A 15,236-nucleotide genomic window follows, 5' to 3' on the forward strand; every position below is an offset into this window, starting at 1 on the left:
AATATATGCGTAAATTTCTAACTCCAACTCATTTAATCGAGCTTTTTCACACAAATCTTATGTTTGTATTTGAATATATAGATAAACAACAAAAGCATGTACTAATTCCTTAGAGATGTGTTCCCGCCCTTTTGAGCGTGGCATGTAAAATTAAAAGTGGAATAAAAACGAAAATATTGACTATATTATATTAATTACTACGACTATTTGATCAAATAAACAATGCGGTTCTTACTAAGATGGTCCTCATTGCTTAATTCTATACGATCTTTGTTGTTATTATGATTTGTCTCTTGATTCACCCCACTGTTTTCCTTATTTTTACGTGTTTCATTGTCATATTTGAAGTATTTACCTATTTTGCTTATTCTTCCTTCCTCAATTAAATTTTGCTCCACATTTGTGTGAGACTTGCTTTTATCTCCGATACGGTTTTTATTATGTTCGCTTTGTTTTTGTTGATTCCTAATCCTAGGAATTTGCTTTACTTCATATTTGATGCAAATGAATAAGCTAGAAAATGAAGACGTCCTGCTGTGGATTATATTTGAATAGATATTACTTAGCAAATTAACATATTCCTCTCTGGTTGGCTTCAGAGGATGTATCCAAGTTTCAGTATTTATAATCAAAAATGTTTCATTAGTTAAGCTGTCATTTACTTGTTTGTAATTAAACTCAGGAATATCTATTTGATCTTTTGAGATGTTCATAGACTTCGCTAGTTCGTCTTCAAAGAGGTCAAACGCGTCCCTTTGATTCATAAAGGCTTTTTTTGCCTTAAGTTCCATTCTAAATATAATCGGAAGTAAATTAAATACTCCTTCATTGTTTGTATTATTTCGTTTCAGCACTTGATTACCAACATCAGTGACCACTTCACTACTAATAGACTTTGATCCCGATTTCTTTTCTATTGAGATTACTTTATAAGAAAATACCCTGTTAAATTCACTGGCCTCATTATGCATGTTTTTAATTTGTGTTACTAACCTTTCTGACTCATTTGTCTTTATATTCACTGTTAATTTAATTAAAGAAGAGATAACTCCTCTAAGTAAATTAGTTTCTTCACCACTAACTAATTGAATGACTTTAGCTTTGCCAGGATTAATAAACAACGCTCTGGAAAGAACTGATACAAAGCTATATATGAATTTTTCCTTGTTTATTTTAGAGTTAAATATTGTGTTTGCATTCAAATTATTTATTTCCATAAAAACGCTTATTGAGTCAATTATTGGTGTTATCAACTTAACGTCTCCCATATTGCCCTTAATATCTTTAATGTTCAGTTTTAGATTGGTATTGGCATTTGTATTGCTGTTATTTTTTACGAAATTAGTTACAGGATCTGTGCTCTTGTTAATACTATTTTTAATCCTTGCTTTTTCTATTTCCATATTTACTTTTCCTTGAATGTTAATCTCTGATATCTTGTGATCATTGTATACCCGGTTGCCTCTGCTGCTCCTGTATTTATTGTATTTCGGGGAAAAATTACCACCTCCATAATATGCGTAAATTTCATCCTGATTAGATATAATATCGCCTAAACCAATGTAACTCACCTCTTTTTTGATATCATGTTTATCGCTCATTATTTTTCCATTACTTATTATCCTTCCTCCCAAAGTAGAATGTAAAGGCGGAAATGGAATGTTGTCTCCGTGATTCCCCTCTTTATTATCCTCCCTAGTTACTTTTTTCAAGAATAAGTCATTCACATGTTGAATTTCAATATTGGTCTTCTCACCATTCACATCTGGAAAATTAAACACATTACCTTCATTCTGAAGCAATCTGTTATTAATTTGAGGCTCAGATATAGTGTAAATAAAAGCACCGTAGCAAAAGCAATATATGTCAGAATTAAATTGACCACTTGAATCTGTCACATTTTCAGATTCTGAAACTTTGTTCACATTAGATACTATCTCGCAAAACTCTGGACTCCATATTTCAGTACCGTTTAATAACCCCATACATACAGATCCACTTGATATTTTACTTGAACTTATTATTAACTCGTTTTCTGTTTCATTTAATACTACAAACAAATTGTCAGATTTCTTAGTATTGTTGGTTATTCCACTACCATTCTCATATATATCCTCATAATATATTATAAGTGAATCATACTCGGGTTTATTTCTAGACACTATCATATACTCATCACTACCTATCCGAAAAGGTAAACTTTCGCTCAGGTTATGCAAAAAGCCCGATCTCTCATCCTCAAACATTATTGAAGAAAATCCATCTGTAAAGCTATTTTCCCATAAGTCTATTTGTATATTTACTAATGATAATAGTGAACGAATTACATTGCTGCCTTTTAAATTTTCTCCAAAATTTATATCACCTATAGTGTCAATCACCTCTCTATTGTCTTGCGATGTAACTACGACCTTGCTTGTATTATCTCCATTGACTCTGGCCAACACTAAACCTAGCAAACAGAGTAATATATATATATATATATAACTACACATTAATTATATATATACTTGTCTTTCCTCAGTATAAGTCCGTATTAATGAAATAAAATCTGCTATTATTTACTCTTATTTTTTTGCCAATATTGATTACAATTCTTTTTAATAAATTTACTCATAGATCAAAAAGGCTACTATTTACATCTAAGTTTTCACATTTTCGAAAAAAATAAAATAACAAGGGATGGGGACCGTAACACTAATACAACCTGGTAGCATACCCATATTTTAATTTACTATTTGTCTCCAATACATAAGTTTATAGTTCAGGAAGGCGAGAAAAAGGGGCTTGACCTCTGAAAAAATGCAAACATAACAAGTTTTACCTGACTAATATGTAAAAGAAAAGTATATTATATGTAGTTATGTTGACAATTTTACATCTTAAGGCAGAAAATTACACTGTATATTGTCTTTTAACACAACATACATAGTTATGCAATTTTTACTGAAAATGCATGGGCGCCAAACAGAAATGTATTATTAAAATGTATTTGGAGGAATGAAACGGCAATACTGTTCATTAATAAGAAATACGAGAAATCAAACTTTATTGTGATATAATTAGATAGCTTTTCTGCTGTGCGGCACCAGGTTTTCTGATGCTCCAGCCAAATACATTTACTTTCGCTTTATTCTGCTTTCGTACTCTAATAGATATAATACAGTACAACACAAGGCAAATGCGCAAAATTGTGTGTTGTAGACTAAAATATAACATTTTATTAGCTAAAAACAAATGATATCTGTTATTCCTTCATTTGTGCGTTTTTGTAGAAAATTAAGTATTCCGAATATATTACATTTATGCGAGTCGGAAATGATAAAATTAGAATTACGAGTAAATTAGCTCACTCAAGAATTGTCTCTTACATTTCATTCTTTCTTTTTTTAAGAACTTAAATCCTGTTGTCTCTAATTATTTCAGAAACAAATAAGGCATTTTATTGGCTTTTTAGAATAAAGCGATGGAAAGTAGAATAAAAGATATAGGTTTAGCTGAATATGGGATAAATGATATGAAAATTGCAAAAACAGACATGATGGGTCTTGTTGAGTTGCAAAGGAAGTACGGTGATAAGAAGCCGCTTGAAGGAGCAAGAATAACAGGATGCTTACATTTGACAATAGAAACGTCGATTTTGGTCGAAACATTAGTTAAACTCGGGGCGGAAGTGAGATGGTGTAGTTGTAATATATACTCTACTCAAGATCATGCTGCTGCAGCACTAGTTAAGGAAAATCTGGCTAAAGTATTTGCGTGGAAAAACGAGACAATAGAAGAGTATTGGTGGTGTTTAAACGAAGCAATGACATGGAGTAATGTTGATGGATCAAATGAAACACATGGTCCAAATCTAATAGTTGATGATGGAGGAGATGCAACATTGATATTACATGAAGGAGTGAAGGCTGAAAATGAGTACGAAAGGAGTGGAACAATACCAAGCTACTTGGAAAATAGGAATGATGAAGAAGGCAAACCACTATCTAAGGATGTAATTTGCATGAACAATGTGTTAATATCTGAACTGAAGAAAAACCCAAGAAAGTGGAGAAGTATGCTTAGGGAATTATATGGAGTAAGTGAAGAAACAACCACTGGTGTATTAAGATTAAATATGATGCAATCTGAAGGGAAACTATTAATTCCTGCAATAAATGTCAACGATAGTGTAACAAAGTCAAAATTCGACAACACTTATGGATGCAGGCAATCACTACTTCACGGGTTATTTAATGGTTGCATTCAAATGTTAGGCGGAAAAAAAATAGTTGTATTAGGTTACGGCGAAGTTGGTAAAGGATGTGCTCAAGGTCTTTCCGGAACAGGTGCGAGAGTAATAATAACTGAAATAGATCCCATTTGTGCTCTGCAAGCTGCTATTGAGGGATATGAAGTGAATACATTGGAAAATGTCGTTTCCGAAGCAGATATATTTGTAACTGCAACAGGAAACAAAGACGTCATTACTGTAGATCACATGAGAAAAATGAAGGAGAATGCATATATCGCCAATATTGGGCATTTCGACGATGAAATTGATGTAAATGGCCTTGAGAATTATCCAGGAATATTAATTAGAGAAGTCAAACAGAACGTACATAAGTATACATTTCCGGACACTAACAAGAGCATAATTCTTTTATGTAAGGGTAGATTAGTTAACTTGGGATGTGCTACTGGACACCCACCTCTTGTTATGTCTATGTCATTCACCAATCAAGTTCTGGCACAAATAGATCTCTGGAAGAACAAATCTAATAAAAACAATCAAAATAAAACAGTGAAAAAACTCCCAAAGGAACTAGATGAATACGTTGCCAGACTACATCTTGACGTACTGGGAGCCAAACTAACTAAGCTTACTGAAGCTCAGTCAAAATACATCAATGTTCCTATTAACGGCCCTTATAAAAACGATGATTATAGATATTAAAAATCTGGTACAAACTTTAATTAAATATCGGAAATGGTTACTTCATTTTCAAATATGTAGACATAGATAAAAATCTATAATATTGTGGAGAAGTAAAGCAAACTGTGAATATATTGTACTGTTTCTAACTAGCATAATTTATAATAAAAAGTATAAGACGATATATATAATCAGTAATCAAAATACTTATATATAATATATATGAGCAGGTAACGGCTTTTTCAACTCTCAATCTTGATCTCTTTTAAATTTGCCTATTCCTACCCAGGAATCACCAAAGTCGTTCAATATTTTGTCTTTTTTCCCACATCTTTTGTTAAAATACCTGCTCCTTTCACCTATCCTCCTTTCTTTTATTTCTAAATACGCCTTTCTAACGCTCTCAGCGTAATTGTGTAAGTCCTTTGTCCTGTTTTCACTGCTCCTCTTCGCTTTATCTAATTTCTCTTTTAACCTAATAGAGAAAGTTGGAGGAGAATCAATAACATCACCAAATAGAGGCGTTTCAATCCTTGTCAAATCGTATTTGGTTTTTGTCTCTTTACATAAACCGCTTTTAGTGCTCAGATCATCCTCCCCATCTGCTTTCGTCTTATCCCTATTTCTAGATTCTCTCTTCAAACGCTTTAATTTATTCTTTTGCGATTTCTTGTTTCTGAAAGCCTCTCTATCGCTCTCAATCAAGTTACGTCTTTTCTCTGAATCAACTCTGATAGAAAATTCCTTCAAAGTCTCATTTTTAAGTGGCTTCAAGAATTTCTTTTTTGACTCTTGATACTTTTTTGTATTATATATGTTCTTTATCGTTTTCAATGGAATTAGCCTTTCCCTCACTGATACACCCCTTCCTGAAAAGGATACAATACCTCCAGGAAGTATTGTTCCGTCATCCATCTTCATTAAAATTTTATCATAAACTGCTCGTATTTGTCTGACGTTTAAATCAAATAATTTTACTTGGTACTCACCCTGAGCGCGCCGGCGCCGCCTGCTTCCACTTGTCAATTTTAACTGCGAGTCCCACTAGATGAAAACATGCTAAAAGGTAATACAAACAAAAACCATTGAATACAAAACGAAAATACCCAGATAGGTTTATTTGAAATTATAGTAATATAAAATAACTCAGACGCAGTATTTGCTGAAAATATGCACAATACAGTGGGTGGAGTTGGATTGTGTGTGAAGTGCAGCAAAATAATGTGCCTAAATTTTCCTGAAAATTCATTAAAATGTGGAAAATCTTCAAGACCTAATGAGGAATACAAAGCATCTGTTAACTATAAAGTGACTTTGAGAGATATTAAAAACATCGAAAAGAGAATCTTTAGAAAATTAGTGAACAAAAAATCATGGTTTTCGATTAAAAGTTTCTTTAATAAATACTTAAGGGCAAAAGACGAACAAGGAATGAACTCATCAAATATGACTGATGAAGGGGTTGCTGAACTTCAGCTGAGCTTTTACAGATACGAGTACGAATATTTGGAGTTCTGCAACTTGGAATACTCACCTATTGAATCGAACAACGGAAGAAGAAATACTTATGATGTTGGTTTAGGACTTGGCGATTATTATCAGGAGTACAATAAATACAAAAGAAACATATCCGTGGACGAAACACGTCTCATCAAAAACAAAGACGCAAGTATAACACAAAATGTAGATATATTTGAGAATAAAAGTCGCTTAGAAAAATACAACAGTAACGCTAATTGCCAGGCATACAAAGACAAACATTTATTCAAAAATAGCGAAAATTACAATAATCATAATATTATAAGCAAGAATCCATTTAATTATTGTCAAAATTATACCCAATAGATACAACTAAATCCTTTGTATCTATATTTTAATTACTTGTACAAATAATTATTAATTTTGTTTTTTGTATCGTAAAATAACTTATGTGTTGATTAACAAATCAACATAAGTCATACAATGAACCACTCTGGAAACCTCGTTACTAAAATCTTGACAAAAAGATGATTTTCAATTACCTGTATATGAGCAGCTCTCCCGATAAATGTGTCAAGATTCTTTTGTGGAAGATAAAAATTAACATCTACGCGTATTAGTTTACCTGGATCAATATGCTTAAGTATTGATTCAACCATATCTTTATATACTGAAGGTGCGTTAGAATTGTACTCCGCTCTAGCACTATCATATGGAGCATACATATCCTGATGAGATGAGCAAAAAACTACATGTTTAAAGTGAGACAAATGCTCTGAATGTTTTGTTGCCAGTTTGTACATAAACGTATCTTCGTATTTTTGAGAATCGGAAAGTGATAATTGATTTAAAGATTGAGAACTGCTCCACTTTTTCATTATCCAAACTCCAACATTAATTAGTTTTGAGTTATTCGAAACACAGCCCAAATGTGGAGTGCTTAAAGACCAGTATAAATAAAAATACTCACTAAACATTTTTAAATGAGGCAATGCTGCACGAATTATAACTCCACCAAGTGAATGTCCTATGAAAGATAACTTTTTAATTGTCTTTGAAAAGGGAGTTATTGCAGAGATAACCTCCTCGCTTAAACGTTTTCCCATATCCTCTATAGGACCATCCGTATTCTCTTCATTACATGTACTCAACAAACACAACACATCTGGATAATAAAGTGATATTATATTTCTTACATTTCTCATGTCAAATGCAGATCCTTGTAACCCATGAACAAACACTATTATGTGCAAATCTCTAATATTTACTTCACTAGCCTTGTCTTCACTACTAAAAGGTAATTCTGTTTTTATAGGTATGATCGGAGCGAAATCATTATTACCAGTATCAGCAGTTCCATTACTACAATTATCATTACCATTGTTATTACTTTCAAATAACTTTGGTACTGTGAATGTTTTTTTTTCAATATTCTCATTCATTATCTTTTTGTTTATTATATATCTCGCATTTGTAGCAGGATCATTATTCAGTCCCACTCTGCACAATTGACCACAATGAGTTAGAATGCCACCCGTGTATGGCTTATTATTTATTTTCGTATATTTTTGTATAAATAATATAGGAAGCCACTCATTGTATTTACTGCTATTGATTATCTCAGAATAGTCCATATCCTCATTATTTTCAGTTGTTTTTTCATTTGAATTGCCTTGATTATCAACATTATTGTTATTCTGCTGATCTTCAAAAACGGGACTCTCATATATTGGTGGCAAACATATTTCCTCGATAGCTGTAGGAGATGGAATAGACTTAAAAACGCTATTAGTCCTAAGCTGGAATGCTGTTTTTGAATAATAATCTATTGGTTTATAATTGTACGTTGGCATATTTTGTGGACCAGTTACCCAATTTGGTATTACTGACATGATACTCGTACTTTTCTTTAACATTTGTTCCTCACCAACTGGAGAAGAACTTGTTATAAACAACGATATTGGAGGTGTTATCGGAAAATTGTTATTTTGAACATACTCTGGAAATTTAGCCGGCTCTGGTTTTGGATTTGGTATGTGTAATTCATTTGAAGATAGGTTTTCAATAAAAACTGTCTCATTCCAAAGATACATTGTCTTTCTTATATTTTCCATTTTACATATTTGCTCAAGCTTACCAATAACAAATGGTAATATAGCCAAAACTCGATTCCATGTATCTAGTAGTTGCGTGGATAAGTCACTTATTTCCTCATTTAATTTAGTGCAATATTGTGTTATTCCATAAGGTGCATCTATTAAACTATGAAAATGAGATATTGGTTCATTATTTAATAATGGATCAATGCTAATTGATTGAGAAACAATGCTTCTTTTAAACAAAGGAGGTGTTATTCCTCTTTTATAATCCAATTGCCAATTTAGTGGAGTTAAAGACCATATTATAGGTGGTAACTTAATGTAATTTAATGTTAAATCTTCCAATCTTTGTTCTGGTAAAGTGCCTATTGTAGTTCCATCACTTGCTATTGTTAAGCTGTGCTTAAATTCACTTTCTTCTTTCAATTGAATATCAGAACCTACTCTTGTAAATAACTTTTCATTTGATGAATCTACCGGTTCTCTCATCACATAAAATGGCACAGAGGCACCATTCTCGTCAAATAGCAAATTATTAATGTCAACAAGTGGTTCAACGTTTAGTCTTGAACCACCAGGAAGCTCTAAAGGTGGGATTGTAAAGTAAGAACCAATTAGCTTTATTCTTTGAGGAGTGCAACATTTTCTTGTAATGAAGTGCATATTTGCAGCCAATTGAAGATATATGCTAGTTAATGCTGTGATCATCTCCACTCTTAATTTACAAGCTTCTGTAAATACCGGATCTCTTTTTATCACCTTTGGAAACACCTCATCCAAACCAATGTACCCATATTCTACATTATTATTTAAAAGTTCTTTCTCCTTAATTACTGTGCCATGCTCAGAAGAAGCTGTTTTCTTGTCCTCCATAGATGATAACAGATTATTGGCTTTTGAATTATTATTCAACTCTGACATTTTCTGTACGATTGCACTTCTTACGTTGAATACCTTTATATTGCTATTGAAAACGTTTCTATTTATCGGAAGTTTTTTCTTCAAACCAGATTTGGTTTCATCCAATTTTTTTGTATCATTATTTGGGTTATCGCCATCATTTTGTTCGTTCTCTTCAGACTTTTCATCAGCCTTGCTTTTAGATAACAAAAACGAGGGTATTGTGGGAAGTGGCTTTACTCTGTTAAATCTTACTGGATATCTTGTCCTATTATTCGAATACATTTCATCATTTGATGCAAAAATTCCAGTTACTTGACTGATTATAATACAATTTAAATGACAAAAGTGGAACTCATCAAATAATACTGGAACATATTCTATTATTCCACTGGAGACATTATTTATTCTATATACATTGTAACAAACACTTGTAAATTCGTCATTGCAGGGATAATTTTCAATTTTCTCGCAAGTATCATCATCACTTATAGTTGTCAAATCTGGGATTAGAGTTATTTCAGGGAGCTCACAATGTAAAAGATCAACTTCCAAAAAAAAAGGTGATATATTTATATGTCCATTAAATAGCGTATTTTGGTTTAATACGCTAACTTCTTTAGAAGATAAATCTCTAAAAAAAGATGTGAACGGCCCGAAATTCGACACCTTAAGTCTTACTTGACAGTTAAATCCTATAGTTTCATTCAAATCAGCCACATCATCAATAAAACGTATTAGAAATGGTCTTGTAAGTATTGTTCCATCCTCCTGTATATTCTCCCACCTTAATTCACCTTTTTTTTTGTAAGCGATCTTTGTTGGATAAGCAGTATATGTCACATCATCGTCAAGAAAGTATAGTCTACATCTTATTCTATAGTAACCACTTTGAAACAAATCTATATTCCTAAATTTAGTTAGGCATATTGCAAAATCAACCCTCGCAAATAGAGACATAATAACTACTTCTAAAATTTGTAAATGTATTGTTGTTATGGCTATTACTGTCACTATTTTGCCTTATATTTCATTTTATTTAATCTAGTGATATAATCATGAAAAGGAAAAATCACAAAAAAAAAAAAAAAAAACCCCTTAATTCCTTATTTTTATTTATGTAGATTTACCTTAATCTGCAACATTGCGTCTGGTCTTACCATTTTTCCTCAAAAAGACACTATTTATGTCATTGAAACCAGTGTATAATGTATATTCTATAAAAATAATAACTCATATTGGTAACAAATAATAATATCCGCATTAATTAGATTCTGCTACATAAAACACTTAGTCACTTTACTTTACTAAGAGTAAAACATATTGATAACATGTTGACGTGATAAAAACATATTAATTAAATAGTAATTAAAAGATAACAATGAGAGTATTTATTCAGCATATCAGTAAACGTAACACAAAACCTAGTAGATCACATAAAATGTAATATCTATATTTGAATTCTAGCATTATCAAACATTCATTCATATGGGAAGCAGTATTTTCTGTTTTCCCGGAATTTCGTGAATATTTGATAATTCTATAATCCTAAAATAAATATATAAGCTAGCGTTAACGCAAAAAATACTAAAAATATCCAATAATGAATGTCATGAATTAATACATTACTAGATTATACTTCATTTTTTATGTTTTATGAATTTCTTTCTGTGAACAAAATTTAGTTCAATACATGTAAATAAACTAGAAAAAGTCAGATGTTCCCGCCAAACGAAACCCCACCGAATATTTAAAATTTGATAGTTAATAGGGCATGAAAAGAATGAGATTGGGTTTAAAATAAAAAAGTGAAATATTGAATTATAGGCATATGGGAAAGATTCGGCATTGTTACTGTTCTATTTCTATTTTTATATTATAGCTATTCGAATCTATAAGACTCATTATTACAAGGAGAATTTGTCAATGTATATTACTCTTAATGCAGTGATAGATTAAGGAATAATAACGATTCGAATATTATTATACTAGAAGATAAATAAATATATGTATTTGATTTAAAACTGTTTTACGTGAATATACATATAATAACGCATCAAATATAAACGAATACTTATTTCAAATATATAAATAAGTAGTGTTTCGAAATTATATCCATAAATATATCCAAGTAAAACCTGCACACTGTTTTTATCATAAATTTCTAATTACAATTAGCAGCAATATATCAAGATTATGAATATTATCATTAATTGTAGTCATAACAATATAAAAAGAAAAAGGAACATTAATAAAGTTTCTATTTGTCTTTCTCGTTAAGAAATAACCGAATAATAGAGAAATAAAATGGTTTCTCAGATTTCGTCCCCATTATCAAACACCATAGTATGTTCTATCTGGAAGATAGAGAAATTAATAGGTGGAGGTAGCTTTGGTGACATCTATTTAGCAGTTAATATAGAAACAAATGAGGAGGTAGCAATAAAGGCTGAATCTACAATGTCACGACACCCACAGTTGCTATACGAAACTAAAGTACTGAAAATACTCCAAGGTGGTGTTGGAATAGCAAATGTATACCATTGTGAATTAGATAGGGAAGTCAATCATCAAATAATGGCAATGGAGCTTTTAGGACCTTCTCTCGAAGATTTGTTTAATCTCTGTCACAGAAAGTTTACTTTAAAAACAATTCTTATGATAGCCGATCAAATGCTCCAAAGAGTTGAGTATATTCATTCAAAAAACTTCATTCACAGAGACATTAAACCAGACAACTTTCTTGTAGGTCGAGGGAAAGGATCTAGAAATATATATGTAATTGATTTTGGTTTGGCTAAAAGATTTAGAGATCCAAAAACACTTCAACATATTCAATATAGAGAAAATAAAAACTTGACAGGAACTGCAAGATATGCTTCTATAAATGCTCACTTGGGAATAGAACAGAGTAGAAGAGATGACCTGGAAGCAATAGGGTACGTTTTAATGTATTTTTGTAGAAATGGAACTCTTCCTTGGCAAGGAATTAGAGCCAATAACAAGGAAGAAAAATACAAAAGAATAATGGAAAAGAAAATGGGTACTTCTGTTGAGGTGTTATGTAAAAACTATCCCCCTGAATTCTCCACATATTTACATTATTGTAGAGTATTAAGATTTGAGGATCGACCTGATTATTCATACTTGAGAAAACTATTTCGTGATTTAATGCAAAGAGAAGGTTTCGTTGACGACGGTGAATTTGACTGGATCAAATATGATATTTCTAACTTAAAGAAAAATGACTCGAGCAGCAATATGAACTACAAGGGTGGAAGTAAAAACATAAATCAAGGCTTGAATCCATATAACCACATTCAAAGCAAAAACAACAATTTGGGCAAAAGTAATATTGATGTTAAAAGGCCTCAAACTAAAGGAAATAAATACATTAATTCCTCCAAGAGACTTGAAAGAAATGGCGTTTCAGGAAATAATTTTAACAGTGATCAAAATAATGTTGGAAATGAGATTCAAAATAACAAAATTTCCACTATAAAAAAAGAGTCTGATAATGAAAACCACTATACAAGTGCAAGAATTAAACAGTCTGATACCTTTAAATGTGACAAAGTTGCTTCAAATCATATAAAAATTAAGAATAGGAAAACGAAAAACTGTTGTTACTGTGCTAAAGTTATTGATTAATCTAAATTTTTGTCTCATTACAGGTATTTATTTTGGTTTACAATCATGTTTTCCTCTGAAATTTATCAAGTTGTTGTTTCCTTACTACTCTATTATTCTTCTAATTACTTGAACAATGAGGAGAATGTACACACTACTTTTTAAATTGTTAGTCTTGTATTTTCTCTAGGATATTATTTAACATGAAAAACTGTTAAATATATGTTGCATGTTAACTAAGTCAAAAGAAAAAGCGGTCAGTTTGTGTGGTTTAAAAAGCACATTTTGTCTTCAATTAGTTGCCTTAGTTTCGAAATTTTCTGAGTAACATGCCTCCCGCTAAAAGTTTTTGTAGTAGATACCTGAAATTAATATAAATAAATATAAACATTAATAATAATAGACAATAGGGATAAAAGAAAAGCAGAGTTTAAAAATCAAATTTAAAAGTTATTATTTATTTATTTCACACGTACTCATTCAGAATTTTATATCGGAAAATAACAGAATAAATACTATATATCACACTTTTTATCGTGCTATGAAATAAAAGATTGGAGGTTCCAAATATTACTTGTTAGGTAAATGGAGACTTCGAACGGATTGAATTTATTATCTTCCTCAGAAAGTGAGGGTTCGCGAAGCAATGCAAATGCTGTTAAACTAGCTGATATTTTCCAGTATTCGCAAATTAATTATTTAAATAAAATACTGTGTATAATACTGTTGTTATTCCATCTCTGGCACGTTTATACATACAGAGGGAATATTATACCAACATTCTCAAGACTCAAATTCAATTGTGCAGGTATTACCTTGATTTCTCTAAATGCGATATTACCTTGTTTTTTCTTTGTCCAAGGCTGGCTTAAATCCGTGGAAATACATACATCAAAACCATTACTTTTAAGACTACACTTTGAGTATTTAATTCCAATATTATTTTACTTTGTTATTCAATTGGTCCGTGTTTTGATTAACAATAGTGATATTTTGTATAAAGATGGTGAATTTTCATTAATAACCTCGAATATATTTGTTTTCAATTCAGGTTTTTTATCAACATTATCTTACTTATTCACAATAAATTTGTTTGTAGATCCAATAGCTCTAATAATAACACCGATGTTCTTTTCATGTGAAAGTGTTATCAAGCCTCTATTGGACAACTCTATATTAACTGACCAAACTCAAAATGATTTAGACCTAGAGAATTCAAATAGAAACAATGGTACATTGAAAAGATTTAATTCAATGGAATTTAGAAGTTTGAGTTTTTGGGACATGTTGTATTGCTGTATTGTAATTTTTTTGTATGGTAACTTCGTTAATTTATTTCAAAATTTAGACTTCATTATATTGTTCAGATTTCAATCTATATTATATTACATCCTTTCCATTGTTGGTCTCATCTTGATTTGTATGATATTTAAAAAGCGTCCATACATTGTTTACTCGTTGATTCTATTCCAATTATTTTTCAGAAGCATTATTTTAGTGTCTCATATATCTGGATATTCTAGATTTTCATTTAGTCAATTCTTAGCGTCACATCATTTTCTTTCGTTGATTTACTTGAATGGAGTTTTATTATCATGTATTGGAAGTAAATTATTCCTTTCTTGGCAAACCCCAATTCTTTGTGCAGTGTTTTCTATACTAATATACTGCTACAACGTTGATTACTATAGGGTTATGGCGTCCCCAATTATATCCCCAATTATAGTTAGTTTAAACTCAAATATTGTTTCCCTACTATTGAATTTGGCATCGGTAATAGGTGTTACTAGTTTTTTCATGTTAACCCTAAGTGGTAAAAAAATCAGTATTTTGTCAAAGGTAAATTCAAATACTATTTTTTTCATAATATCAACGGTATCCTCGATTGACTTTATTTTACGATAACTAAGCATGTTTATTTGGGAAACATTAAACAGTAATAATGGAATTACGGTAGGAGAGGAAAATAAATATAGTACCAAATTCGGGAAACAGGTAGTGAATTGTGCAAATTCTCCGGAAAATACATATACTTATAAATCCGTTATTCTAATAAAAGTTTTAAATAAATCCTTGTTCTTCTCTTCTGTATTCCCATAAGTAGAGAACTAGCGAATTTATTTAACCAAATTCATTTATTAATTTCACGTATTCAAATTACCTTTTAAATTAATTACTACATCTAAAAAAACGGTATTCGTCTAAAAAAA

The 15,236-nt window shown here is 31.0% G+C and overlaps 7 protein-coding genes across 7 annotated transcripts; 4 read left to right on the plus strand and 3 right to left on the minus strand.

Moving 5' to 3' along the window:
* Nucleotides 1-203: 203 nt before the first annotated feature.
* FG386_002890 (uncharacterized protein) lies at nucleotides 204-2,617 on the minus strand (the record flags this gene model as incomplete). The annotated part of the gene is made up of 2 exons (XM_067342575.1): nucleotides 204-2,452; nucleotides 2,566-2,617. 2 exons carry the CDS (start codon nucleotides 2,615-2,617, stop codon nucleotides 204-206), a joined length of 2,301 nt encoding a protein of 766 aa, XP_067197394.1.
* An 849-nt stretch (nucleotides 2,618-3,466) lies between these two features.
* On the plus strand, nucleotides 3,467-4,939 carry FG386_002891 (S-adenosylhomocysteinase; the record flags this gene model as incomplete). The annotated part of the gene is made up of 1 exon (XM_067342576.1): nucleotides 3,467-4,939. One exon carries the CDS (start codon nucleotides 3,467-3,469, stop codon nucleotides 4,937-4,939), a length of 1,473 nt encoding a protein of 490 aa, XP_067197395.1.
* Nucleotides 4,940-5,167: 228 nt separating this feature from the next.
* Nucleotides 5,168-5,839, minus strand: FG386_002892 (uncharacterized protein; the record flags this gene model as incomplete). The annotated part of the gene is made up of 1 exon (XM_067342577.1): nucleotides 5,168-5,839. One exon carries the CDS (start codon nucleotides 5,837-5,839, stop codon nucleotides 5,168-5,170), a length of 672 nt encoding a protein of 223 aa, XP_067197396.1.
* A 249-nt stretch (nucleotides 5,840-6,088) lies between these two features.
* FG386_002893 (uncharacterized protein) lies at nucleotides 6,089-6,763 on the plus strand (the record flags this gene model as incomplete). Its single annotated transcript, XM_067342578.1, has 1 exon — nucleotides 6,089-6,763. The coding sequence occupies one exon, from the start codon at nucleotides 6,089-6,091 to the stop codon at nucleotides 6,761-6,763; it is 675 nt and encodes a 224-aa protein (XP_067197397.1).
* Nucleotides 6,764-6,873: 110 nt separating this feature from the next.
* Nucleotides 6,874-10,356, minus strand: FG386_002894 (ZW18 protein; the record flags this gene model as incomplete). The annotated part of the gene is made up of 1 exon (XM_067342579.1): nucleotides 6,874-10,356. The coding sequence occupies one exon, from the start codon at nucleotides 10,354-10,356 to the stop codon at nucleotides 6,874-6,876; it is 3,483 nt and encodes a 1,160-aa protein (XP_067197398.1).
* A 1,347-nt stretch (nucleotides 10,357-11,703) lies between these two features.
* Nucleotides 11,704-13,047, plus strand: FG386_002895 (casein kinase I; the record flags this gene model as incomplete). Its single annotated transcript, XM_067342580.1, has 1 exon — nucleotides 11,704-13,047. The coding sequence occupies one exon, from the start codon at nucleotides 11,704-11,706 to the stop codon at nucleotides 13,045-13,047; it is 1,344 nt and encodes a 447-aa protein (XP_067197399.1).
* A 564-nt stretch (nucleotides 13,048-13,611) lies between these two features.
* On the plus strand, nucleotides 13,612-14,931 carry FG386_002897 (uncharacterized protein; the record flags this gene model as incomplete). The annotated part of the gene is made up of 1 exon (XM_067342582.1): nucleotides 13,612-14,931. The coding sequence occupies one exon, from the start codon at nucleotides 13,612-13,614 to the stop codon at nucleotides 14,929-14,931; it is 1,320 nt and encodes a 439-aa protein (XP_067197401.1).
* Between the last annotated feature and the right edge of the window lie 305 nt (nucleotides 14,932-15,236).

The sequence above is a fragment of the Cryptosporidium ryanae genome, assembly GCF_009792415.1.
Source record: "Cryptosporidium ryanae isolate 45019 chromosome Unknown contig_6, whole genome shotgun sequence".
Taxonomy (NCBI): domain Eukaryota; phylum Apicomplexa; class Conoidasida; order Eucoccidiorida; family Cryptosporidiidae; genus Cryptosporidium; species Cryptosporidium ryanae.